Genomic DNA, 26,093 nt, shown 5'->3' on the forward strand with positions numbered 1-26,093 from the left:
TTCACCATGCTGGTTTTTATCTAGTAGTAAGTAGTTTTACCCTCATTTACATCCATCCATAAATAGAACCTATTTCCCAATTCATTAAAAATTCAAAGTTTTGCAAAGCACTTCACAATGTATTTTCTGTTTCAGTTTTGTATTAAATTAAAGGCACTTAAATTCCATTTTTTGTTTGATAAATTAACATGCAATGGCAAAGGATCGACAAACAGACACATGTCTTTTCGAACTCAAAGTTCGCAAAACCACGAGTCAATTCACTCGAATTTTACCCAGGATTGCTGGAAACTCACTGAGCTGAGCTTCATAGCGGTTAGTAGCACATGGACAACATTAACAATTAATCTGTATAAGTAGTATCTGTTAAGGCACAACTATAGAGGTTCCAAAACTCCATTCACTCGCTGCAGGAATCGTATTCGCTTTCGCTTTTTTTTATTTTCGTTTTGATGCCTGGCGTACCGGGTGTTGTTGTTGTGGGTGATGGTAGCGTATTGTTGTTGTCAATCAGGGCCAAAGAGCAATTGCCGCCAATTGGTTTGTGGTAAGTGCCGGGCGGACTGTCCACGCATTCGGAGGAAGTGCAGACCCGTTCCTGTATTATAAGTTTCCACAAACGCACCTCGATGCCAACGCTGTGAAATACAAGTGTTAGTTATAGAAATAGTTGTAGTGATACGTTTTCATCCTACCGCAGGCCCAGTCTCATGAGGTCCAGCTTCTCCATGTTGTAGATGAAATCCTCAAACGTAAAGCCCTCATTCAAGATGAGAGTCTTTGAGAACTCGTCGATTTCCTGCTGGGTCAGCCACTGTTCCAACTGCTCGTCTATTTCGTGAAGACCAAAGTGGTGCTTGTTTAGCTGCCTCCGGGGATTGCCCGCTTGGGTCGGACGGGCTCCAGACATTCCGCCCACACTGGGACTCATTCTATGGCACTTTTTGTTAAAGCCGTTAATGGTGCGTCTGGGTAAATATAATTATATATTTATTATTTGAAAAAGAATAAAAAAAATGAAACTTTCAAATGTTTTACCCACCTTAATCTCTTTCTGCCGCCCATGTAGATGTGGGCCAGTTCCTGACTAATGTTGTGCAGGGCCTTCATGCTCTGCCGCTGCTGCTCGAGCAGTTGACGTTGCAGCTTCTGCTGGTTTTCACGGATGTCTCGCAGGATGCGGGCACACTCCACCGAACTGGCCAGTGCATCGCCACCCGAGTCCACTTGCGTTAGTCCGACACCTCCTCCCGTGCTGCTCGAGGGCAGCACCTTTTCCAGGCTCTGCTGATGCTTCTCCTGGCTGTCTGTGGAGCCCTGCTGCATGAGACTTATGTGCACGCTCTCATCATCATTTCCGGACAGATCCTTGTCCGCCAGGTTGGCGCCCAATTCAGGCGAGAAAATCGTAACCGCCGCCTGAACGGCCCGCTTAACGAGATTGTCCAAGGCGAACATCCAGTGCGGTTTAATGCAGTGATACCGCAGCACACAGACAACGGCGTCTTGAAAAGAGTACAGGGCCAGATGCAGATGGTCCAGAGCCACAGCGTCGTTGTTCAGCTTTTGCTTCAGTTCGTTTATTGTCGCCTCCAAATGCTTTTCGTTCTCGTTCATAATGTAATCCCGCAGGCCCCGGATCAGCACCTCCAAGTCGCTCTTCCTGATCGCAATCGAGTGTTGATCGGCATCCACCTTCTTGAGCCAAATATCGCAGATCTTGGATTCATCCAGTGCCAAAACTTTCGAAAGCGTCGTTCGCCGCTGTGAATCCTTCTTCAGTCGATAGAATCCGTCAGTCTCACTCGTCTCACTGATGCTCGTCCGCAACGACGGCGTGGAGGGCTCAATTTCCGGCGACAGCAAAAATCCTGAAGAATTACGTCGCTCCAAGAGAAACTGGTTGCTGGGCAGCTCGTCAATGTCCACCGAGGATGTGTGAGTAATGCTGAAATGAAAAAGGGACAGCAGAGATTAAGAACAATACATTTTTCCATTTGCCCTTTTCAGTAGCAAAATAAACATGCCAATCGTTTTTGATGCACTTGACTGATAACACCAATCAATAAACACGCCATTACACTAGCAGATGACATAGGTGCAAGCAAAAACAATGTTTTTTATAAACTTAATTTTTGGTAAGCAATATGTGTTCCCAGATAACATATTTAAAAGAAAGGCTGTCTTAGTGATTGAACAAGGTTAAACTTATTGTTAGAGGACCCCAATGATTAACTTACTCCAATTCTGGCGTCGTCGGCGTATTGCAAGTTGTGTTGTAGCTCAGCGGCGGTGTGGTTTTGTGCACAAAACGATCGGCAGGCACTGAAATGCTTCGTCCAAACTCTGTATTGATGGGCAACGCCGGACGCATTTTGCGTGGTTTACTATGTAGATAAATAAATAGTGAAATCAAAGGTTGAACAGTACTGAGCAAATCCGTATAGAAACTCACTCTGCCAAAAACGGATCATCGAGCAGTTGCGATGCAGACGGTCGGTCAAGCACGCTAATGGCAAAACAGCGCAAAATAAAGTTCTTGGCGTTGGCGGACAGTTCTTCCGGTATGTTTGGGTGCTTCTTGTAGTAGCCCACCTTGAACATAGCCGCCTGGGCACAGCCCAGCTCGATGAACGGCGGCTTGCCTGTGGCCATCTCCACGTTTGTGCAGCCAAAAGACCAGATGTCAGCCGCAGGGCCGTAGCCGCGTACGCCCTGGTCAATGACCTCCGGTGCCATGTATTGCAAGGTGCCCGTGAAGGTCTCCGTCATGGGATTGATGCGGGCCAGCCGCTTGGAGGTGCCAAAGTCGGAGATCTTGACCACGCCGCTGTAGGTATTGACCAGCACGTTGTCGCCCTTGATGTCGCGATGCACGATGTCCTGCTCGTGGAGGTACTTGAGCCCCTCGAGGATCTGCTTGGAGTAGAAGGCCATGGTGGACTCGTTGTCCTTGAGCGGACCCCATTTGGTCTCCAAGAGGTCGGAGAGCGAGCCTCCCGGCACCTGCTCCATGAAGATCTTGAAGAAGCCGTCCTCCGAGCGTGATCCCAAGTAGCGAACGATATTGCGGTGGCGCAACTGCGAGTGCAGCTTGATCTCCTCGTGCAGCGGCTGTACGTCCTGTGAGTTTTTCTCCGGCACCTCCTTAATGGCGATTCGCACCTGGGTCTGCTTGTCGCGGGCGGCGTACACGGTTCCATATGTGCCTTTGCCCAGCACCATCTTACGGTTCTGCTCATCGTAGTCGTACTCGTACTGCAATAAGGGATTGTAAGTGATTGCTGGGATAAGGTAATGCTAGCGAACCCACCTCAATTTGCGCGTCATCATTGCTGAGATTAACAAAGACCACCTGGTCGGCGGTCATCTCCAGGATCATATCGTAGAACTTTTGCCGGCGCTCGGTGGAGGGGAAGTATATCTGGAAGTCATCCGAGTTGTGATGGACGTACAGATAGGCACAGCGATCATCCCGCTTGTACAGGCTAACGGACTTGATCTTTGAGGCCACGAAAAGGAAGTCATGGAGCTTCTTGCAGGCATTCTTTGCGTGCGCCAGACAGTTGTTCACTATCTGAATAGACTTTTCGTCCGCATCCATATTAATGGTCACATAACTGGGCATGTAAATCTTCTGCGGCTCGAGAATCTATAAATTAAATTGGCTTATAAGTGACCAAAACAGGTAAAGGTGTATTTCAGGGATACCAACCAGTATGGGAAAACGTATGCTGTTTTTAACCTCTTCCGTGTTGGTGGCCTCCAAAAAGAAGTCCATCCAGAACTGGAACACCTGCTCTTCGATGGGAGGCAGGCGTTCTTCGGGCTTCTTGCGAAACCTGTGGATAAGTGAGATATTTCCGATGGTGGACTTGAGATACCAGTTGGGTGGCTTCAGTTTGAACATGCACTCTGCAGCCTGAATCGCCTTGGCGTAATCCTTAGCCAAAACGGAGATCTCGAAGAAGGTGGCCACGTCCCAGTACTCGCTCAGCGAGGACAGGCTTCCCTTTTTCCCGATCAAATTGTTTAAAGTCATTCCAATGTGCTGCAGCTCCTCCGTATTGGTGAACTCCTTGCCCTCAATGACCAGCAAGGTGGCCAGATTAATGCCCGCGTACTCATTTGGCTGCACCTCGAAACTTTGGCGATACCACTTGATGGCGTGCGCCAAACTAGTGGCGTCCGTGTAGTCGGACTCCACGAAGATGTCTTTGTAGATACGACCGCACAGGCAGAGCATGTCGGGAAAGTGGTTCTCCTTCTTCTCCAGCGCCTTTAGCGAGGATTCCAGTGCCTTCTCGCGATCTCCTTTGCGATTTCTGCGGTTGAGGGCAAAGGCGTACAGGAAACTCATGTTGCCCGTCTCCACGTACTTCCTGGTGTTAGGTATGTTCTTCAGGTCGTTCACCAGCCGCACCATGGCATCGTAGTCCTGCACATCCCTCAGCGAGCACATGAAGCTGTGCACCACCTCGCCGGAGAGGACATGCGGATCGTCCAGCCGTTTTCGCATCTCGTGCAAGATGCTCTGCAGCTTGGCGCCATTGGTGGCGTATGTGTCCCGCGCCGTTCGCATGTCGCTGAGAAATTTCTCACGCATGTGGGCTCTGTAAGTAACCGAAAATAGTTTGGTTTAATTTGTAGGTACATAAACAAAGCACCAGAAAAACATTTTTCCACGTTCTGGCGGAAAAACAAATTAAACTAGTTATTTTTTGGTTTACAAAACTCAAATAAAATAATATTTTCACGATAATAAATATTTATGGACGCATTGAAAGGATTTATAAGATTTATAATTAAAAATGAAAGGTTTTGAAAGATTTTATGATATACGGGGAATCTTTTTAAGGAACACATAAAGGGTTTTAATAATTTAGTTAAGTTCTTTTATATATATATATATATTTTTTTTTTTTTTAAATCATAATAATTATAATCATAATTTTAATAAATGCTTTACTGAAATTTTGTTCTATAAAATCTAAAGAATTAATCAGATTTAAGAATATTATAGTCAAATCACTCTTATAATTGCAAGGTTAATATATTAAAGCTGTAAAACTTAATTCCTTTTTCGGGTTTCTACGTAAGGTTTAGATTCTTCTTAAAGAAATTAAATAAAACGGACTGATTCACTTTGCATTCAAATCGTGACTTTTAAAGAAAATCGTTCGAAGGGAAATTTATAAATAATCGGTTCGTGTTTTTATTTTTTTAATCGTCATAAAGTCTTATTGTTATAGGGACTTCCCCTGATTTACTCACTTCGACTGAATCTCCACATCCTGCAGCTTCCTCTTGAGGCGCCACTGCAAAGTGGGCACCCGTGCCTCGGCGGCGGGCTCCTTGTTGCTGTTGGGCTGGCTAGTCAGGTGGCAGGAATTGCTCTCCGCATTCAGTTTGTAGCTGAGGAACAGGTAGTTGGCACACGAGAGCTGCAGAAGGGAGAGGGGTTCACCTACTTTATTGACCGCCACTGTGAATGCAGGCCACTCTGCGTTGGTGTACACCGCTGCTGAGAGTGTGTGCGTGCCTCTTTGAGTGTTTGCGTGGGCGTGCTCGCATTTGTTATTGTTATTGTTGGGGCCAACGCTTTTGTTGTTTTACGGCCGCGGCCAAAACAAAAATAACGAAAGCGATTTCAACGGAAATACAGTGGAACTTCCATATTTCCAATAACTAACTACCGCCAAAAAACATTGAGTAAGGAAGGGAGTTTTAAAATATAAAATTAAGTTTGTTAATTATACTTCTTATTTTCAGAAAAACTATTTCGTTGTTTTTACCGTTTTTTTGTAAATCTCTTGTGATTTAAGTTAAGTTTCAATCTGTGTTGCAGTTAATTTACTTTTAACTTTTTTTTGCACGGCGTTTAGAATTTAGGTAGAGATATTTTCGTATTTCGTAGTAAAAATTAAAAAAAATTTAACATAAGTTTATCATTCGGGGATAATTAAATTTGTCTTTTATTATTTGTCAATTCCTATAGAAACTTCTAGTTCAGCAATTCCGACTTATGGAAGTTCTACTGTAGAAAGGTCGGCAATAACAACTAGCACAGGAGTCACGACTTGGCTGGCGTTTCCCCACATTTATCTTATCGGAAACGTACTCCGGATCGCGTCCGCAGACGTTTGCCGGACACACCTGGACAGGTAAACAGCGGTACGCACCTTGAGACTGAGTGTCTGCTTGGACTCCACATCGTTGTAGATGAGAATGTTCTCCTTCATGCCGAAGCTCTCCCGGACGCCGTAGTGATAGGACAGCGGGCGCTGCTGCGTGAGGATGCTCAGGTCGATGACGGCCACATCGGCGTTGTAGAACGTCTCCAGCACGTTCGTCTCACCGAAGTCCAGGCGCTCGAACTGCAAGGATTGGTGAATTCACTGGCATATATGAATATCATCGACATGGAGCCCCGTATCTCGACCATTGTATAACCCATCTGGCGCACCTGAACCCGCTGAAAATTGGCGCCCGCCGACTGCACCGCCTGCTTGATCTCCTCCAGCGCGCAGAGGCGATCCTCCAGATGGTCGACCACCGCCGTATCGATTACACACACCACATCCATCGCTGGTTCGATCCGATCCGACCCGTTCCGATGCGATCGCAGCTATTCTTGGCACTCAACTATTCTGTTTTTGGACGGATTTCGCGCACTTGGGGGAATTAGCGCACTTTCTGCTGGGCGGATGCGCGCACCTCAGTGGCAAACTGGCTCATTATCACGTACTTGCTGCAACTGCATCGCGTTAATTGCCGCGTAAGAAAATAGTTATCAAATAAATAAAGAAACTTGTGGAAATGCCCAGAGCAGTGTGACCGTGCGGGGCTACCGAGAATATACCAAACGATGCCGAAAATATACCAGAAAAACAGAACAAAAAACTTTGGCGCTAACTCCAAACTCCTGTAGACCGTTAAAATCTGTTTTTTAAAATATAAATATAAAAATAGAAACGCTTGGTTAAAAACATAGTTTAAAAACCATTTTTCTAAATTTATTGAATGTGGCAAGTGCCTAAGTGTATATTAAACTTACATTGGCACTTGTTACGTTCATATTTATATATTTAATAAAAAAATAAATTAAATTCGTTAACAAAACTGTCGCATTCAAAAACCTAATCCAGAAAATAATTTTATTATAGACTGTAATTTTAACTTTTAATTATTATTTTCACAAATTTATCGAAAGGGTTTCTATAAATTGAATAAACATTTTGCTTAATTTTAGGTGAAAACTTTGAAATTTAACTAGCATATTCCTTAAGTATAGACCCCGCGATGACCAGTCGTTGGATTTCGGAGGTGCCTTCGTAGATCTCGGTGATGCGGGCGTCCCTATAATGACGCTCGGCCGCCATGTCCGTCACATAACCCATTCCTCCCAGGATCTGGATGCACTGATGGGAGCACATGGTGGCCGCCTCGGACGCAGCCAGTTTGGCCATTGCGGCCTCCTTGGTGTACGGCTGCTTGTTGTCCTTCAGCCAGGCGGCGCGCCAGGTGAGCAGACGTGCCGATTCCATGGCTAGCGACATATCCGCGATCTTCTGCTGGATGGACTGCAGTTTGGCTATGGGCTTGCCAAAAGCCTGGCGCTTCTGGGCATAGTCGACGGCCAGTTCCAGGGCAGCTTGGCCAATACCCAGTGCCTGGCCGGCGATTCCTATCCGTCCGGCGTCCAATGTTTGCATGGCAATCTTGAATCCCGAACCCGGTGCGCCCAGCATGTTCTCCTTGGGCACCGCGCAGTCTTCGAAAATCAGCTGGCAGGTCGAGGATCCCCGGATGCCCAGCTTGTCCTCCTTCTTGCCCAGCGAGAAGCCTTTGGTGCCCTTGGGCACAATGAAGGCGGATATGCCCTTGTGCTTCAGCTGCTTGTTGGTGGTGGCAAACACGATGGCTGCCTCCGCCTCAAAGGCGTTGGTGATCCAGGCCTTGGTGCCATTTAGGACAAAGTGATCGCCCTTTTCTGTGGCTATTGTTGAAGCAGCCCCAGCATCGGATCCATTGCCTGGTTCAGATAGGGCAAAGCAACCCACACGCTCGCCGGTTGTAAAGGGAGTGATGTAGGCCGCCTTCTGGGCATCGTTTCCGAAGGAGAGAAGAGGTCCCAGATAGAGAGAGTTGTTCACCGACATTATGACTCCAGCGGAGGCACATCCCCGAGAGATTTCCTCCATGGCAATAGCGTAGGCCACATAGTCAAGGCCGGTTCCACCTGTTGAGCAAAACATTATAGGTAAAAGTGGGGTTTGCATCGGGATTGGCATAAATTACCCAACTCCTCGGGAATTGCCACTGCCATTACGCCAAGTTCGCCCATCTGTCGGATCTGTTTTTCCGGATACAGGTGCTCCCGGTCGAACTTGGCCGCATTTCCACTCAGCTCATTGTTGGCGAAATCCCGGCAGGACTTCTGCAGCATCTGGTGAGTCTCCGAAAGGGCCGACAATGAGGCAATCTGTCGTACATTTAAAGATCTACGGGCTGAATATAATTATCGGGTTAATAATCTTGCATATAGAATACATTTGATGGTTGTGGGGCTCAAAGTCCACCGGCTGCTTTGCCGTACCAATATTTAACGAGCGGGTGAGTGCGGACTGCATTGTGACGTGGGATTGTTTATTTATAAAATATAGAGCAATATATATTGCATAAAAAATAGGATGTTATACGGTTTTAAGAAAAGTGTCGACTATTAAAAATAAATTAATATTGAACAGTGTGGCCAGAGGCAGGCACCGGCTTTGTTTTGTATGTCTGTATGTAACAAGTGGTTTTACAGGGTGCCTCTTGTTTAGGTGTATTTATTTATTTTCAAAGTACGACACCAAAATAACTTTAAAATAATTGCAGCCTATAAGTATTTATTTATTTTTTAAATTTGAAAAAACTATATTAAAATTTCTTAAAATAAAAAAAAATACAATTGTAGAACGTACAGAAAAAAAACTCAATACCAGCATACAAATCTCCTTAAAAATACTAGATCCCTAATTGATACCCCCCTATGGCCTCTCTAATGCGCATTTTCAAGCTTAGACATCTTGGTAGCACCATCAACAATTGTTGATTTGTTATTCTTTTAATTACTTAAAACCTGTTACCAAAGATCCAAAAATGTCGCAGCCATACGAGGCCACCGAAACCCTGACGATAGAGGCCCTCGGCTTTATGTACCAGGATGAAATGGAATGTGGGTACCAATGGAATTCCAAAGCCGATTGTCAAAACATACAAATCATTGTCCGCTTTTTAGTTTTGGACATCAAACCTCCGCCTGAGAATCAGGATAATCCCAAGCAGGCGCAAATAAAGCGACTGATCTGCAACATTAACGGCTGCAACTATGCGACAAACAGAAGGAGGGACCTGAAGCGCCACAAGCGCACACAGAAACACGTGCTGGAGAAGTTTGGATCCGAGGATTCCGATTCCGACGACTTGCTCGAGCCTTCTCTGTTCTCGTGTGCACTCTGTGACTACACCACGGCCAAAAGATTCAGCTACGTGCGGCACAAGGAATCGAGGCGCCACATCCGAAAAGAACTAGATGAATGCGAAAAGCTAATGGACAAGGCTGATAAGGCGGAAAGCCCCATGAAACGTAGGAAAAGAGTGGACGAGCCAGTGGACATGTTTCAGAACACGGATGCCATCCTGTACACCTATGATTACAACACCACAGAAAAATCTTGCCTAGAAAGGCAAAAAAACACCGTGGAGCACAGGGAAAATCAGCTGGAAGCAAACGAGTTCATGGAGTATGTGCCTCAGGCGGAGGAGTTTGCGGATACAGAGGACGAATATGAAATCCACAGGGAAGGCTTCCACGAAATCAGCAACACTTTGGAGTGCGCGCCCTGTCAGTACAAGACAGCCAGGAGATTCTGCTTCGTTCGCCATCTGCAGTCGTCGAGGCATCTGGCCAAAATGCAGGCTGAGATTGACAATCTGGAGCAGAAAGATGGCTTGGAGCAAATAGATGAATTCGAGGTGGATAATGGCCTAGAGGAAATTGATGACATAGGGGAGATTAATGGCTTGGAGGAGGCTGATGCCTTGGAGGAGAGAAATCGAGTGCATGAGTTTGACGACCTTGATGAGATCGATGGAGAGGTTCAAACAGCTCACGGCTTCGAAATGATAGAACATGCACTTGTAGAAGAGAATGTTTACGAGGAGATCGTGTACCTGCCCACCGAAGACAGTCCTGAGGAGAACTGCTGTTTTATAACTTTGAACAATGATTAGATCAAAGAATACTTTACATATTTAAACGGCTCTTTTTGATAAGTTAATACATTTGTAAGTTCATTATTATTCACTGAGTAAAACATTTCTAGGGGTGGAATACCAAATGATACGTTGTTTAAGCATTCTTAAAACAAAATCAGAAACAAGGATTGTCCAAAATGTATTTATAGTGGTTCAAATCAATATACATTGTCTTAAATGTCATTAGCGCCGGCCATGAATAGAAACGTTTCTTTTGTATGTGCATACAGGGTACTTTTATCTTTTCCAAAACTAAATGGAAACTAACTGTGGACACTTACTTAAAACTAAGCATGCGGTACAAAAAGAATTAATTTGACATTTAAGATTTTTTAGATGTATACATTTTTTTTTTATTTTTAAAGCAGGAGCATTTACGAAAGTGGGCATGATAAACCTGCGCTAGCACGAATACTTCCGTGAGCGACTGTGCATCTGCCAGTTTTCCGTTCTGGTTTTGACAGCCCGCTTTTCATCTCTGCGCAGATTCGACGCGCACGCACTGGAACTTGTTTAACGTTTTTTGTTTTTCACTGCACAATTTTGTAAATTCAGCACACAAAAAAATAGAACAGCGTACTATTATTTTCAAGTGTCCTGTGGGCGAGAGAAAGCACTTTCACCAGCACCAAGAAGAGCCCAGCAATAGGAGGTCCCGTTTGTTGTCCTATTGATTTGCCCCCACTTTTGGAGTTTTTTCGGTTTCCTTTGCACGCCATTTTCCGCATCCACCGCCTGCTGCGCCCGCGAAAGAGAGGTAAAAACGAAATGCAAGTGCAAATATAAACAAATCCGAATTGCCGGAGCAACAATAAACCAGAGAGGAGAGCGGTGAGAGCTGCTCTCCCGATTTTGGGTGTGTGGGTGAAAGCATCGTTCTTATCGCCAACAAACCCTCTCTCACTCTCCGACGATCTCTTGATAATACGGTGTGCACTGGTGTGGGTGCGAGTTCATTCTTGGGACGCCTATAAAAGAGCCGTTCATTCATGGCAAGCGCCATTAAGTTTAAACGAGAAGCTGCCACCGGATCCGATCTACCAGGTGGAAAAGTACCGTGAGTCTTCGACCTGCAGGACTTTCCCATTACTAAGCTGTGCCGCGAGTGAAAACCAAGTGATTACTAGTACATTTCGGTTACTGAAACTTGTAAAAAACGGTTAAAAAAGTGATCTAAGCAAGGAAATCCAAATCCAAATAAATATCCGGCAAAAAAAAATACAATTTTTAGCAAAAAAGTGTATTATGTTATTAATGGAATTACTTTGCCTAATTTAAAAATAAATATACAAATAATAGGATAGATCGAAAATGTACCTTAAATTATGCATTAAACATAAAAATTGCTTAAATAATTTTATTAATAAAAACATTTGGAAATTGTATATTTAGTATGTCTACTTAAAGATAAGTAACTAAAAAGTTAAGGCTAATGAATATCTTAGACTTACATTAATTTTTATCCGAAATAAATTTGAGTATAAAAGTGAATTTTGATTTTATATTCAAAGTCTAAACAACAAGAAAATATATTCATTATATCTCAATGAAAATTTGTGTGCATCAATTTGATTTAAACAAAATATATAGGCCATGATAACCACCTCGTATTTATCGCCTCAAACGAAAACAAACCGCTAATAAAAATAGGTGAAATAATAAAAGAACGAAAAAGAGCGTCATCATCATGCGTTCACAATCTTTAGATTAGGCACTTTAAGTGGGAACCTATTGAAATAGGAACAATGTACGATGTTTTTAAACTCATGTAGTTATATTACAGCGGCACCTGAGATACACCCCCGACCAATGACCTGGAACCTCAAGTTTGGGAAATTGTAGAATTAGAAAACGACCAAAATGCAGTCAATGAAAGCCGATGAACTGCCGGAGAATCCGCGCGAGACGTCGAACATCTTCTCATCCTTGATGTTCTGGTAAGTTTCTGTAAATACGTGACTTCCCTTTGGTCCTTGGCTACGAAACTCTTTTTTCCCCCTAGCTTTGCCATGCCCACATTCTTTAAGGGCCGCAAAAAGACCCTTGACGAAAATGATTTGTACCGGGCCTTACAGGAGCACAAATCAGGTGAGTTTTAGAGGAGTTTGGTCGAAAATCTCTAAGTGATAGCCTCTTAGTGCGAAAGCACCAAAAAAGACCTGCCCTCGTGTCTTGCATAATAAATTCGCTTGGATTCGGCCCAAGATAATTTATGGCTATATCTGGGGACCAGTCGATAATCAATTTAATTGAAATAATGGAAATCACCAAGGGATACTGATAAGTTGCTTTGTTCCCAAGGAGTTTTGAATGAGAGAAGAATTTCTTATCAGCACGTATGCCAGATTAAGCCATACGTGACGTCATGTGGTCATATATTCCATTAGATTGTGATTGGATTTTCCAGGTGAATATACCATTTATTAGTCACCTAGTAAAAGTACTTCTTACCATGCACTCTTCATTTCTAAGGTGCAATGATCATTCGAGTTTCGATTTCAATGCCCTTTGCCCAGTTATGAAGTGCTTCCTCAAGATGGACATAAGTCGCGGGTGAAATCCCTGATAACCGACGCGGCTCGAACGGTTCCTTGTTTTTCCAGCTGTAGTATACAGTTTATATAATGGACTAAACCGCATATTTAGTGCACTATCTGTACTATTCTGACACTACCCAAATGAAGTGCTGGGGAGACACTTCAAGGCACCCGACGATTGCGATTAGATAGGGCTTAGCATGCGCCCACTTTTTGTGGCTGTAAAGGTTTTCGGGTTTTCCGCTAGTTCAAAGGATCAGCGAGCATTGAAGGGCTCTTCTCTAAAGAGGAAGTTGCGATTAGATTTTCGTGCATATCACGTCTGGTTTATTGCTATTTGCGCCATATATATGTACATACTTTTCATTGAGATCGCTTAGCGGAACTATAGCCGGTCCTAATCCGGATGATAAGATAGGCCTTGGATACACACATTCTGCACCATCACCCATTCTTATTGAATTATACGATGGCCACAGATAGCGGTATCCAATCCGGCACATTAAGACCTTTGATTTCCTTCTTCAAAACTTTGGAAGTGCCCCGAAAAGTGACAAATTTGATATCTTTGACAACGTCCGCTAGCCACAATTAATTGAATTTACTGCCCAAAATATTTGATAACACTTTTTCAACACCCCCGATATTGTATACGCAATTAGCCACTCAGGCTTATTTACTTACTTATAATAAATGGGCCCGTAGAGATACTATATCGAGTGGATCGTGCCATGGAAATTATGCAATGCCAACAACAATAATAGAACAATAATGCCGCATATCTGGGTAAATAAGAACATATGCAAACAATATCAAATGTCGAGCTTTTGTTTTACTTGCTAATCGGTTAGCAATCTAAGACCCTTGAAGGCTGATATAAGCCTTGCGGAAGTGCCGAAGTCGGAATCCCCATATGGAGTGCTATTGAGTTGTGGAATCTCGCGGTCGATAAGATCGATTGGTGGCAATGCAGCTGGCAGCTGACCAGGATTTGTGTTTGCTTGTGTTGCCAGCCATAATTTATTATTAAACCAAATCACAAGATATGACAATTTACTGGATTTATTGCCCACGGCTACGGTCGCAATGGTAGCAACACTGCTACTCACTATAACCATCAGATACTGTAGCTTAACAATCCATAATCAGACTAGCTTTTTTCCGGACATGACATACTTCATAATAATCCTCAATTGATTATATATTGATTAGTTGCCTTAAGTGCTTGCATTTTTTAAAAATACTTCACAAGTTTAATTAGACTATTCAGAACAATCCGATCAGAGCCTGTACAATTTAGTCGTACTTTATTAACTGCAACAAAGTTGTTAAATTTCATTAACTTTAAATAAATGTATATTACTTTCTCCAAAGAAGGAATAACATTATTTATCGACTTTTACGACAAAACTGTCATACATAATCTGTATTTTATCTCTCGGATTGTCCCAACTTGACAATTTGAAGGGTTTATACAATGATAGGCCGATTTAAATTATGATAAGCTCCGAAATGAAACAGACCCATTGATTGCTTTCCCACTTAGGAATTTATATATATCCGGAGTGCGAGTACAAACAATAAAGAGTAAATAAATCTATTTTTGGTTTTTCTACTGGTAAGACTTACATCCATATATCCCACTGTATTTATTTTGTATAATCAAAAAGTGCAATTTTTTTTTTAGAAATTTTTATGATTTCGAATGTTGCATATTCAAAACACATTCTCTAAATCAACTTAAAGTTTTTACGTTATACAAAAAAGGATAGTTTCTTATTAATGCAAGAACAGAAATAGAGCTCAGGTGTTTATTTTTGTAGCATCTTTAAACACTGCAGTATCATCTGCCAATTACATGCCAACCAGCCTTGTTGTTCCGTCAGCCGCAATTTATTATCTACACATGGGCTGGATCTGTGGCTGGGGCTGGGTGCCCCTTGTTGATATCTCAATCCCAATCTGAGTTCCTATACTCTCCAGATCACCTGGGCACCAAGCTGAGCGAGGCGTGGGAGAAGGAGGTCGAGAAGAAGCGCAAAAAGAAGAAGACCCCCAGCCTGCTGAAGGCCTCGATGCACGTGTTTGGCTGGCGCCTGGCAGGTCTAGGCCTGGTGCTCTTCATCTTGGAGATCGGTTTTCGGTAAGCTACCTCAGCTTGAGCTTCGGAGCCCCGCCCATCTGGCTGATTTATAACCCATCTCAATGCCCTAACCACTTTCAGAGTTACCCAGCCGCTGTTCCTGGGCGGTCTGGTGGCCTACTATGCGGACTCGAGCAACCAGGAAGGCGATAACCAGATAAAGGCATACCTCTACGCCCTGGGCGTGATCTTGACGAGCGCCTTCAACGTGCTCCTCATGCATCCCTACATGCTGGGCATGTTCCACGTCGGCATGAAGGCCAGAATAGCCATGACAAGTAAGTTAGGGGCCTCGGAGGTGCTCCCTTTGTGACACATGAATAATGATCGCCCCGCAGGCATGATATATCGGAAGTCGCTGCGCCTGAGTCGAGTGGCGCTGGGCGATACCACCATTGGTCAGGTGGTCAATCTCATCTCGAACGATGTGGGCCGGCTGGATGTGTCCGTCATTCACATGAATTATTTATGGCTGGGTCCCGTGGAAATTGGCATTATCACATATCTTATGTACAGAGAGGTAGGTAATCTGGAATATTTATGTACATTAAGAAGTATATATTAAACAGAGAAGTTACTTGTTTATTTTGATTTAAATGTATAATATATCACCTTATTTTTTTATATGCATAAATCATGATTACATCAGCCACTTGAGTTAAATCACTTGAAAGCACTTAAGATAGACCAATTCAACGAATAATTGTTTATAGAACTCAGTTTTGAACTATTGTTAATAAGACTTTTGAGTAAGTTATAAAAGTTCAGATTGTGGAAATATTAATTATATGCTATCAAGACGTAGGTATAGAATTTGTATAAATTTTAGGTTGGAGTATCTTAAAAGCTTATAAATAATAACAGTTCTCTTTAGAAAAATAATAATCTAGTAATGCCCCTTTTCTTCCACAGATTGGTATCTCCGCCTTCTTCGGCGTGGCCGTGATGTTGATGTTTATACCCCTGCAAGCTTATCTGGGCAAGAAGACATCGGTGCTGCGATTGAAGACGGCTCTGCGGACGGATGAACGTGTGCGCATGATGAACGAGATCATCTCGGGAATCCAAGTGATCAAGATGTACGCATGGGAGATCCCCTTCAGCAAGATGATCAACTATGTGCGCACCAAGGAGATGAACGCCATCCGCAATGTGAACTACATCCGAGGCACACTGCAAAGTTTCATCATGTTCGCGACGCGGATATCGGTGTTTGTGAGCTTGGTGGGATTTGTGCTGCTTGGCAAGCTTCTGACAGCTGAAAAGGCCTTTGTGATAACCGCCTACTATAATATTCTCCGGAACACCATGACCGTCTACTTCCCCATGGGCATCTCCCAGTTTGCCGAGCTCTTGGTCTCGATCCGCCGTATCCAGACTTTCATGCTGCACGAGGAGACGAAGGTGCGCGACAAGTCGGATGATCTGGACGAGCAGAAGCTGGGCAAGGCGGGTCTGATATCTGAGCCCGCTGTGGCCCAGACCACTGGTGTCCTGAAGCCCAACAGTCGGCGCAGCAGCGAGGCGGAGCATGGCATCATCATCAGCAAACTGAAGGCCAAGTGGGATCAGAAGAGCACGGACAACACGCTGGACAACATCTCCCTGAAATTCAAGCCCCGCCAACTGGTGGCGGTCATTGGACCAGTGGGCTCCGGCAAATCCAGCTTGATTCAGGCTGTGCTGGGTGAACTGAATCCGGATTCGGGTTCGGTGAAGGTCAACGGTACCCTGTCGTACGCCTCCCAGGAGCCGTGGCTCTTCACCGGCACCGTGCGCCAAAACATTCTCTTCGGACTGCCCATGGACAAGCATCGGTATCGCACGGTGGTCAAGAAGTGCGCCCTGGAGCGGGACTTCGAGCTGCTGCCGTACTCGGACAAGACGATTGTTGGCGAGAGGGGAGCCTCTCTCTCCGGCGGACAAAAGGCGCGCATCAGCTTGGCCCGGGCTGTTTACCGGAAGGCCGACATCTATCTGCTCGACGATCCGCTCAGTGCTGTGGACACCCATGTGGGACGCCATCTGTTCGACCAGTGCATGCGGGGCTTCCTGCGGGAGGAGATCGTTCTGCTGGTGACCCATCAACTGCAGTTCCTGGAGCAGGCCGACGTCATTGTGATCATGGACAAGGGCAAGATCAGCGCAATGGGCACCTACGAGTCCATGGCCAAGAGCGGCCTGGACTTTGCCCAGATGCTGACGGATCCCAGCAAGAAGGACGAGGGCGCGGGCGATGCTGCCGACAAGAAGAGCCTCTCACGGCAGAACAGCAAGCTGCGCGACCGACACGGCAGCATCTCCTCCATGGAGTCCACCGCCGAGTCCTTGGCCGCGGAGTCGCCCATGCAGACGCAGGAGGCACGCGTGGAGGGAACCGTGGGCATGAAGCTCTACAAGAAGTACTTTGGAGCGAATGGCTACGGACTGTTTATCGTGTTCGCCTTCTTCTGCATCGGTGCCCAGGTGCTGGCTTCTGGTGGCGATATCTTCCTGTCCTACTGGTAAGTCAATGACCCTTCCTAGCTTTCGTTACCTATTAAATTTTGTATATTTCAGGGTGAACAAAAACGGTGAAGCCGAACGTGACACTTTTATGGCCCGATTGCGGCGCGCCTTCCCCGAAACGCGCATCAATGCGGACACTGACCCCGTAGACATCTACTACTTCACCGGCATCAACGTCTCCGTGATCATCTTCTCGCTGGTGCGGAGCATGCTCTTCTTCTACCTGGCCATGCGCAGCTCCACGACGCTGCACAACACCATGTTCCAAGGAGTGACCCGGGCGGCGATGCACTTCTTCAACACGAACCCCTCCGGCCGCATCCTCAACCGCTTCTCCAAGGATTTGGGTCAGGTGGACGAGATCCTTCCCTCCGTGATGATGGACGTGATGCAAATCTTTCTCGCCATTGTCGGCATCATAGTGGTCCTGTGTATTGTAAACGTTTGGTACATCCTGGCCACGGTTTTCCTGGTGATCATCTTCTACATCCTACGCTCCTTCTATCTGAACACCTCCCGAGATGTGAAGCGACTCGAAGCTGTCAGTAAGTATACTTGGGAAATCCACCCCAAAAAAACCCTATATATAATGCTGGTATTCCATTCCCACAGCCCGATCACCGATTTACTCCCACTTGAGTGCTTCCCTGAATGGCCTGCCCACCATCCGTGCGTTTGGAGCGCAGAAGGAGCTAATTGCCGAGTTCGACAACTACCAGGATATGCACAGTTCAGGCTACTATATGTTCCTTGCCACGAGTCGCGCCTTTGGATATTGGCTGGACTGTGTATGTGTCGTCTATATCGCCGTTATCACACTGAGCTTTTTCCTGTTCTCCCCGGAAAACGGAGGCGATGTGGGTCTGGCCATCACCCAGGCCATGGGCATGACCGGAATGGTCCAGTGGGGCATGCGGCAGTCGGCAGAGCTGGAGAACACAATGACGGCTGTGGAGCGAGTGGTGGAGTATGAGGATCTGGAGCCGGAGGGTGACTTCGAGTCTAAGCCAAACAAGAAGCCGCCAAAGGATTGGCCAGAGGATGGAAAGATCGTGTTCGACGACCTGTCTCTGAAGTACTTCCCCGACAAGGCAGCCGACTATGTGCTCCGATCCCTGAACATTGCCATCCAGGGATGCGAGAAGGTGGGCATTGTGGGACGCACTGGTGCCGGCAAATCCTCGCTGATCAACGCCCTATTCCGGCTGTCCTACAACGAGGGCGCCATCCTGATCGATAGCCGCGACACCAACGAATTGGGACTGCATGATCTTCGCAGCAAGATCTCCATTATTCCCCAGGAGCCGGTACTCTTCTCCGGCACAATGCGCTACAATCTGGATCCCTTCGACGAGTTTAACGACGCCAAGCTATGGGAATCCCTGGAGGAGGTGAAGCTCAAGCATGTGGTGGCCGATCTTCCCAGCGGATTGCAGAGCAAGATTTCCGAGGGTGGCACCAACTTCAGCGTGGGCCAGCGCCAGCTGGTGTGCTTAGCCAGGGCCATTCTCCGCGAGAATCGCATCCTTGTGATGGACGAGGCCACGGCCAACGTGGACCCGCAAACGGATGCCCTCATCCAGACGACAATTAGGAACAAATTCAAGGATTGCACGGTGCTCACGATCGCGCATCGTCTGCACACCGTGATGGATTCGGACAAGGTGCTGGTCATGGATGCTGGAAAAGCGGTGGAGTTCGGCTCGCCGTTCGAGTTACTCACAAACAGCGAGAAGAAGGTGTTCCACAGCATGGTGAAGCAGACGGGAGACTCGACATTCGATGCCCTGCTGAAGGTTGCACAGAAGGTGGGTTAACTTTTAAAGATCCATTAACATTCTCCCATATAATATCATTTTAATCGTATCCCCCACAGGCCCATGACGACAACCTGCGACTCAAGAAGGATTCTTGACATTTCGCCGTGCCGAAGGCTTTTAAAGACTACATACTTAAGATACTGGAACCAATTACGAATCATCCGGCGGCCAATGCGGGCATTCAGAAGACCTTCCTCTTTGCGGAGGCCTCCAAGCAGAAGTTATTAGGATAGCACAGCATCAGCGGCCCCGGCAGACATCCACACTGAGCGGCCGCCGCTGAGGAATTTTTTACAATACGTGTACAAATCAAATTAATTGTTAGTCAGGTGTATAAAACTAGAAAACTGATAAGAAATCAAACAGCAAGACAATAAGCTGATGTTAGACGAGCGTAGGGAGTAAATGTTTTTATACCTTAAAAAAAAAAAGAATGATATGAAACGCAAATTGTGCAATAATTAATTTTAGCTGAACTTTGTGCATTGGCCTTCAAAAGGTCGCATTGCATTTGTATTATGTGTTCCAGTAAAACGACAATAACAACCTTAACAAAAAAAAGAGAAACAAAATCCCAAAAAAAAAGATGAAAAAAAACAAAAAGAATTCTATGAAATGTTACGCCTAGTATTAATATATGTGTGTTTTTATAGTAATTTATTAATGTACAGGTATACAATAAATGTAACTGCTCGGTTGGTTCTTTTGTTAACACGTTTTTATTTTGATTATTTCATTTTCGCGATATACATTCGGCTAACTGCTATATACTCTAAGAAATTGTACGCATTTAACTCAAAAGTATCTTCCATTAGCTGCAAGGCCCTCCTAGAGTTCACTTTAAAACTAAGTATATGTATTGTAAACTGCTGCCTGTCCTAGTTAGAGAAACAGACACGAGATTCATTTTTAGCTGATGTTATATGTTAAACGTGGCATAGCTTTAGCTGCCTCTCCGACTACATAACTGTTCAGTATGCGCTATATAAGATATAAATAAGTAGCCTCCTTTCCGCACATCAGTCTACAGGACCAGCGTCAGCCACGCGGCCATCAGGCAGAATCCTCCGACGGTCGCGTATGGCTGAAGCCGCTTTTCGCCAGTCAAAGCACGGTAGTACATGCATCCGCTGAAGAGCATCGTGCCCGTAATCATCAATGTTCCAGTCTGCGGGAGAAAATATATCAATGTAACTCAAAGTAGTCAAAGTCATGTCTAGGCCTGTTCCCATTTCCTCTATTTTCGGAATGCAAATCGAATCTAACGACTATTTTAACTAAACGATTTTAGGATACTAACCTTAGCAAATTGTTCATGAGGCAAGAAAATGAATTTATAGGAATAAAATGTCCACAGTCAGGAATCAAACTAAATAACTAACAAGCAAGAGAGCAATCTGTAAGCATATTCATTTATTCACTTTATCTAAAAATGCATTTACTTTCCAAAGTTGTAAATTTTCAATAAACAAAAACCCGGAACAGGCCCCATAGTCATAGTTTAATGTAAGATTAGAAGTTAGCAAAGGAGGCAAATGTTTTGTGTGCATATTTTGATGTTAGCTTTAGTTGTTGGCTTTAACCTGAACAAACGGGAGCGCGAGCAAGCTCCACATTTTACTTATCGAATAAGGCTGATAACAACAAAAACCAATTACAAAATAACAGCAAACAAACGAGAGAATCTATGCCTTTTGGTACATTTTTAAATACAATTGTAATATTGAAGTAAATTAACAAATTCCTATCCAAGACCCCGAACCCATATCAGCTATGAACCTGCTCATATCACAAAAAAACTATGAATTATCCGAATTAATGCAATTATACATGTATCGTGTGTGGTATTGAAAATTACTTTGTAAGCTGCAATTAGTGGTTGTTGAACATTTAGCTTTAGCTTTGAAAAATTTCATATACAACATCAATATACATTTCGCATACCATATAAAGAATGAAAAAAGAACTTGGGCGCTTGGCCGAAATCAATGTTCATTCATAGTTCAATTTTTGTAAAGTCAATCAGCGCATTAGACTAGCTAAGCAGAGTGTCAATTATACGAGTATCGCAGTTGGTGTTTCGATTCGAGAGTAACGCGAGTTGTTATAAATTCCGTTCAAAGATCTAACTTTACACAGAGTTTATGTAAACAACAAAACACGGCAAAGAAAAGCTTTACAAATAAACCAAATACGATCGAGATTGAATTTGGGAGGTGTTTTTTGGGTTTTTTTTTGGTTCGGCAAAAAGTTTAAAAATATTACAAATTTGAATTTTTTACTTTTATGCTAGTAAATTTATATTTAGCTTCTTAAACCATTTTCTGAATTGCGAAGGTTAAGAATATGCCAAATTTCTATGGCCTGCGGTTCTTAAACTCACGAAAAAAATCAAGAAATACACCCCAGTAGATGGTGTAAAAGTTCGTATGATGTCTTTTTTTTTTAGTTATTAATCAGTGTCTTTTGATTGCATTTTACATTATTTCACAAGAAAACTGCATGAAACGCAGAAAAATTATCATGCTCTTTAAGCATACAAAAATTTAAAGACTAACTTATAGCTAAAACATATAGATTGAGTACTAATCTTCATTATCCTGACAGAATCTAAACAGATCCTATACCCGTTGCAATCACGGGTATTACAGCTCCCTAAAACATACTGGAATGATTTAATGGGGTTTCCCCTGAATTAAACTTACGAGGACGGGGTAGTGGGCAAGTGGCATGGCCATCATGGCGAAGGAGTGCAGAAAGTGGATGCGATTGGCCACGTCGGCGAAGGCCTGCGAGTCCACCTGCTCCTTGGGATCGCTGACGTCCTTGAGGACGTACTTGCAGTAGGCGCCCATAAAGATAGCCGACGCCCCGCCGATCCCGGCCAGCCGCACAAAGTGGTAGTGGCTGCCGGCCAAGCCGTAGAGAGATCCGTGCGGATGCACGTAGCTGTGCGCGGCAGGATGCATTGCCATGTTCGTGTCCTGCACTGATACCTTCTTCGGGCGCAGTCCCTGCAGTCCAGAGAAGAAAAGGACAATTAGTAAGCAGCCACGGAAGGGAGCGTGGGAAAATTCGTCTAGTTACAAGGGTGCGGAGCAATCCGGATGCGGAAGCGGCGACCATTTTGCTGACAGGATTGCCAAGGGTCACGTATTCGATGGTGTCGGCGATTGACATTGTGTTTTGCTCCTAAAACTTTGTTTGGCGCTGGAAAATCAGCTGCTGTGCTGCCAACCTAACTTACAATTTTGACACAAGAGCCCGGGCGTTGCCGGATCGATGTTTCTTATCGTTTGTCCAACAACCTGACTTGGCACTCGTTCAAGAATATTTTCGTATATGATCCTAAACAATATTGTGATATATATTTGAGAGTTTACTGGGGTAGAACTGTAATTGGGAAAAGAATACAATTATATAAATCTATATTAAAAATTCGAATATTTTGAATTTTAACGGTAAATACAAAATGTAAGGGGAATTCCTAAAATGCACAACTTTAAAAATTATTTAGCTTTGAAATCCGTTTTTAATTCGCTTATTATTTTAAAGAATTTTGTGAGCTTTAAACATTTTTAAATTTTAAAGATCCTAAAGCTTGCGAAAAATGTTATAGAAACAAATAATTTAACACGTTTGAACCATTTTAATTTAATTAAGAACAAACAGTATAGATATATATATATATATAAACATACATATGTTTTTAATAGAAAATGTTATTTGGATCGCAGGGTTAATCTTAATTTTGGCACTGATACTCATTGTTTTAAGTAAATTTAAGAATTTTGACGTTAAAATAATATTTATTTAAATCACAGCTGTTATAAATGCAAAACTCGGCAACTCTGCCATTTGACCGCTGCGGCTACACTGAAAAATAATTGTCTAATCAGTGTGAAAGTTTTTGGCCGGCTCTGCGAAAAAGGAAGAAAGGCAAAGTGCAAGAACTGATTAATACCCCTTATCGGCCGATCGGTGAGTAGGTCGGGGCGTAAACATCCATTGGAAGCCGAAACAAAGCAAACACTGACAATTTCGTCCGTTTTTTCAGTCGAAGCAACACCGCCTAACAATGAAAACTGCAATTCATTGCGCATTTATATTTATCGCGGCTCTAGTCTCCGTATGTGGAGCTGTAGATGATCAGGGGGAACGCCCCTATAAGCGGAGCTTCATCAATCCGTATCCCCGCTTCCGGTTCTTTGAGGATGGCGTCGATCCCGGGGAGCCCTTGTTCCTAACGCCGCTGATCAACAACGCCTCGATGTCCAAGCAGAAGGTGCGGGAACTTGCCCGCGTCACAGGCTCCCAGTTCCACGGAGTTGAGAGCTACTCCGGCTACCTGACCGTGGACCCCGGCTTCAACTCCAACATGTTCTTCTGGTACTTCCCCGCCGAGCAGGAGCCGGAATACGCGCCAGTGGTCCTATGGCTGCAGGGCGGTCCAGGTGCCTCCTCCTTGTTCGGCTTGTTTACAGAGAACGGTCCCCTGGAGCTGGACGGCCACGGAAAGCCGCAAAAGCGAAACTACACCTGGAGCAAGACGCACAACCTCATCTACATCGACAATCCCGTGGGCACTGGCTTCAGTTTCACGGACGATGATGCCGGATATGCCAAGAACGAGCAGGACGTGGGTCGCAATCTCCACGAGGCTGTGATGCAGTTGTACGAGCTGTTCGAGTGGAGCAACTCCTCCGGATTCTGGGTAACCGGCGAGTCGTATGCCGGAAAGTATGTGCCCGCCTTGGCCTACCACATTCACAAGGTGCAGAACGCCATCGAGACGCGCGTCTATGTGCCGCTCAAGGGCGTGGCCATCGGTAATGGCCTCTCGGATCCGCTACACCAGCTGAAGTATGGCGACTATCTCTATCAGTTGGGTTTGATTGACGAGCACGGTCTGCAGAGCTTCCACGATGCCGAGGCCAAAGGAGCCGCCTGCATCAAAAAGCATGACATGGAATGCGCTTTCGACGTTTTCGATTCCCTGATCAACGGGGATCTCACCAATGGTTCACTGTTTAGCAACCTTACGGGCTACAACTGGTACTACAACTACTTGAAGACGCATGAGGATGATGGCGGCATCTTGGGTAATTTCTTGCAGGCGGGAGCCACTCGTCGGGCCATTCATGTGGGCAACAAGCCATTCCACGACCTGGACAAGGAGAACAAGGTGGAACTCCATTTGAAAAAGGATGTCATGGACAGCGTGGCCCCGTGGATAGCCGAACTGCTGGCCCACTATACTGTTTGCATCTACAGCGGGCAGCTGGACATCATTGTGGCCTACCCACTGACCCGCAATTACCTCAACAACCTTAAGTTCCCCGGCTCTGACAAGTACAAGGTGGCTCCCCGTGAGATCTGGCGCATTGATGGCGAGGTGGCCGGATATGTGAAGCACGCCGGACATCTGGTGGAGATCATGGTGCGCAATGCCGGGCACATGGCTCCCCACGATCAGCCCAAGTGGCTGTACGAGATGATCAATCACCTTACTCACTACAAGCACTAGGAGCGGCACACTTAAAACAGTTTTTAAAAATTAGTCTTTTTTAAAAAGCTTTATATATAATGTTAACTATATTGAAAAAATCGGGTGTTTTGAATTAATATAGGAGAGCTAGTAAAATTTGAGTTAAAATGAAATACCCCTTTATTTATCTTATCCTTTATAAATTATAGAATTAACAACATAATCAAAAACAAGCGGCTATTAACTACTTTAGTTAGCATTCGACTATTTTTAGTTAACTATCCGCTATTCCTTTGAAGTTCCTGGCTACTAGGAAATGTTCGGAGGAATCTCCACGACTGGCGCGCGGCTTTACTCGCTTCACCTTCTCATAGAACCTCAGCATATCACGCTCCAGCTTGGGCACATCGCCATTGTCCCATACCTTGACCACTAGATGGGCCTGCGGGGCGGACATGGCCAGTGCGAAGCGAAGCACCTCGTAGCAGAGGTTCGTGATGCTTTCCTGGTCCAACATCCTCACTCCCGTGGCGTTGGGCGCCATGTCTGACAGCACGCAGTTGACCTTTCTATCCTTCAATGACTCCCTAAGTCGCTTTTGCGCCAGGGAGGAGGTAAAGTCCATTCCCCCAAAGATTGTGGCGCCAGGCACTGCATGGAAGTGCAACAAGTCGATGCTGAAGACGGCTCCCAGTGGCGACCGCTCCTGCTTTCCGTTTGCGTTGGTCCGCTCCACGGCCACTTGGGTCCAGCTACCAGGTGCAGCTCCACAGTCTAAAACCGTGTCCCCAGGACGCAGGATTCCGTATTTGTCATCAATCTCCAACAGTTTGAAGGAGCTCCGGCAGCGATAGTTCATCATGCGGGCCTTCTCCACGTAGGGATCGGCCAGCTGACGGGTGAGCCACTCCTGGGAGCTCTTACTCCGGCCCTTGAGGTTGCGGGGCTGCTGTTTGGCATAGTTTCCGGCAATTTCCGTGTGCAGCAAGCGTTTAAAAACCGAATTTCCCGTAAATACAACCCGCATTGTGTAATTTATCGAAGAAGGCTGGACTATCGGAATCGAATTAAGCCGGCACAGAGTTCTAGTCCGTTCGCACGGGAGCCGCAGCATAACCAAAATGTAATTGTAAGTTTAAATAAGTTATTATTTTGGTTAGCACTGACACTTATGGCCTTTTTCAACTATATTTGTTTTCAATGCTCTTAGTGCAAAACATTAACGTTTCATCAATGTTTGAAATAAAATAAAAAAGTTTAACAACAAAATATCACCGATGTTTCTTCTCTAA

At 44.9% G+C, this 26,093-nt stretch overlaps 7 protein-coding genes across 8 annotated transcripts; 3 read left to right on the forward strand and 4 right to left on the reverse strand.

The window, feature by feature from the left end:
- Positions 1 to 98: 98 nt before the first annotated feature.
- LOC128266827 (mitogen-activated protein kinase kinase kinase 15) lies at positions 99 to 6,866 on the reverse strand. Its single transcript, XM_053003629.1, has 10 exons — positions 6,467 to 6,866; positions 6,183 to 6,377; positions 5,275 to 5,444; positions 3,716 to 4,613; positions 3,314 to 3,652; positions 2,456 to 3,258; positions 2,241 to 2,387; positions 1,043 to 1,948; positions 696 to 968; positions 99 to 638 (listed from the first exon to the last, which is right to left on the reverse strand). Exons 1-10 carry the CDS (start codon positions 6,584 to 6,586, stop codon positions 401 to 403), a joined length of 4,089 nt encoding a protein of 1,362 aa, XP_052859589.1. The 5' UTR covers positions 6,587 to 6,866; the 3' UTR covers positions 99 to 400.
- Positions 6,867 to 7,152: 286 nt separating this feature from the next.
- LOC128251673 (short-chain specific acyl-CoA dehydrogenase, mitochondrial) lies at positions 7,153 to 8,773 on the reverse strand. The gene is made up of 3 exons (XM_052978762.1): positions 8,600 to 8,773; positions 8,302 to 8,511; positions 7,153 to 8,242 (listed from the first exon to the last, which is right to left on the reverse strand). Exons 1-3 carry the CDS (start codon positions 8,631 to 8,633, stop codon positions 7,269 to 7,271), a joined length of 1,218 nt encoding a protein of 405 aa, XP_052834722.1. The 5' UTR covers positions 8,634 to 8,773; the 3' UTR covers positions 7,153 to 7,268.
- A 265-nt stretch (positions 8,774 to 9,038) lies between these two features.
- Positions 9,039 to 10,460, forward strand: LOC128251674 (uncharacterized). Its single transcript, XM_052978764.1, has 2 exons — positions 9,039 to 9,223; positions 9,287 to 10,460. The coding sequence occupies exons 1-2, from the start codon at positions 9,148 to 9,150 to the stop codon at positions 10,279 to 10,281; spliced, it is 1,071 nt and encodes a 356-aa protein (XP_052834724.1). The 5' UTR covers positions 9,039 to 9,147; the 3' UTR covers positions 10,282 to 10,460.
- Positions 10,461 to 11,122: 662 nt separating this feature from the next.
- LOC128251668 (probable multidrug resistance-associated protein lethal(2)03659) lies at positions 11,123 to 20,027 on the forward strand. The gene is made up of 10 exons (XM_052978751.1): positions 11,123 to 11,362; positions 12,089 to 12,242; positions 12,308 to 12,393; positions 14,826 to 14,985; positions 15,067 to 15,263; positions 15,324 to 15,505; positions 15,898 to 17,489; positions 17,545 to 18,038; positions 18,106 to 19,301; positions 19,370 to 20,027. The coding sequence occupies exons 2-10, from the start codon at positions 12,166 to 12,168 to the stop codon at positions 19,406 to 19,408; spliced, it is 4,023 nt and encodes a 1,340-aa protein (XP_052834711.1). The 5' UTR covers positions 11,123 to 11,362; positions 12,089 to 12,165; the 3' UTR covers positions 19,409 to 20,027.
- A 188-nt stretch (positions 20,028 to 20,215) lies between these two features.
- LOC128251676 (transmembrane protein 256 homolog) lies at positions 20,216 to 22,659 on the reverse strand. The gene is made up of 3 exons (XM_052978766.1): positions 22,401 to 22,659; positions 22,019 to 22,327; positions 20,216 to 20,481 (listed from the first exon to the last, which is right to left on the reverse strand). The coding sequence occupies exons 1-3, from the start codon at positions 22,491 to 22,493 to the stop codon at positions 20,338 to 20,340; spliced, it is 546 nt and encodes a 181-aa protein (XP_052834726.1). The 5' UTR covers positions 22,494 to 22,659; the 3' UTR covers positions 20,216 to 20,337.
- A 477-nt stretch (positions 22,660 to 23,136) lies between these two features.
- Positions 23,137 to 24,935, forward strand: LOC128251672 (venom serine carboxypeptidase). Of its 2 annotated transcripts, none has more exons than XM_052978760.1 (2): positions 23,137 to 23,294; positions 23,371 to 24,935. In XM_052978760.1, the coding sequence occupies exon 2, from the start codon at positions 23,392 to 23,394 to the stop codon at positions 24,838 to 24,840; it is 1,449 nt and encodes a 482-aa protein (XP_052834720.1). In that variant the 5' UTR covers positions 23,137 to 23,294; positions 23,371 to 23,391; the 3' UTR covers positions 24,841 to 24,935. The 2 variants fall into 2 exon arrangements, with proteins under 2 accessions (XP_052834720.1, XP_052834721.1); XM_052978761.1 differs by having other exon boundaries at positions 23,169 to 23,302.
- A 28-nt stretch (positions 24,936 to 24,963) lies between these two features.
- On the reverse strand, positions 24,964 to 25,920 carry LOC128251675 (rRNA methyltransferase 2, mitochondrial). Its single transcript, XM_052978765.1, has one exon. It carries the CDS (start codon positions 25,913 to 25,915, stop codon positions 25,076 to 25,078), a length of 840 nt encoding a protein of 279 aa, XP_052834725.1. The 5' UTR covers positions 25,916 to 25,920; the 3' UTR covers positions 24,964 to 25,075.
- Positions 25,921 to 26,093: the final 173 nt, after the last annotated feature.

The sequence above is a fragment of the Drosophila gunungcola genome, chromosome 3R (genome assembly GCF_025200985.1).
Source record: "Drosophila gunungcola strain Sukarami chromosome 3R, Dgunungcola_SK_2, whole genome shotgun sequence".
Classification (NCBI taxonomy): domain Eukaryota; kingdom Metazoa; phylum Arthropoda; class Insecta; order Diptera; family Drosophilidae; genus Drosophila; species Drosophila gunungcola.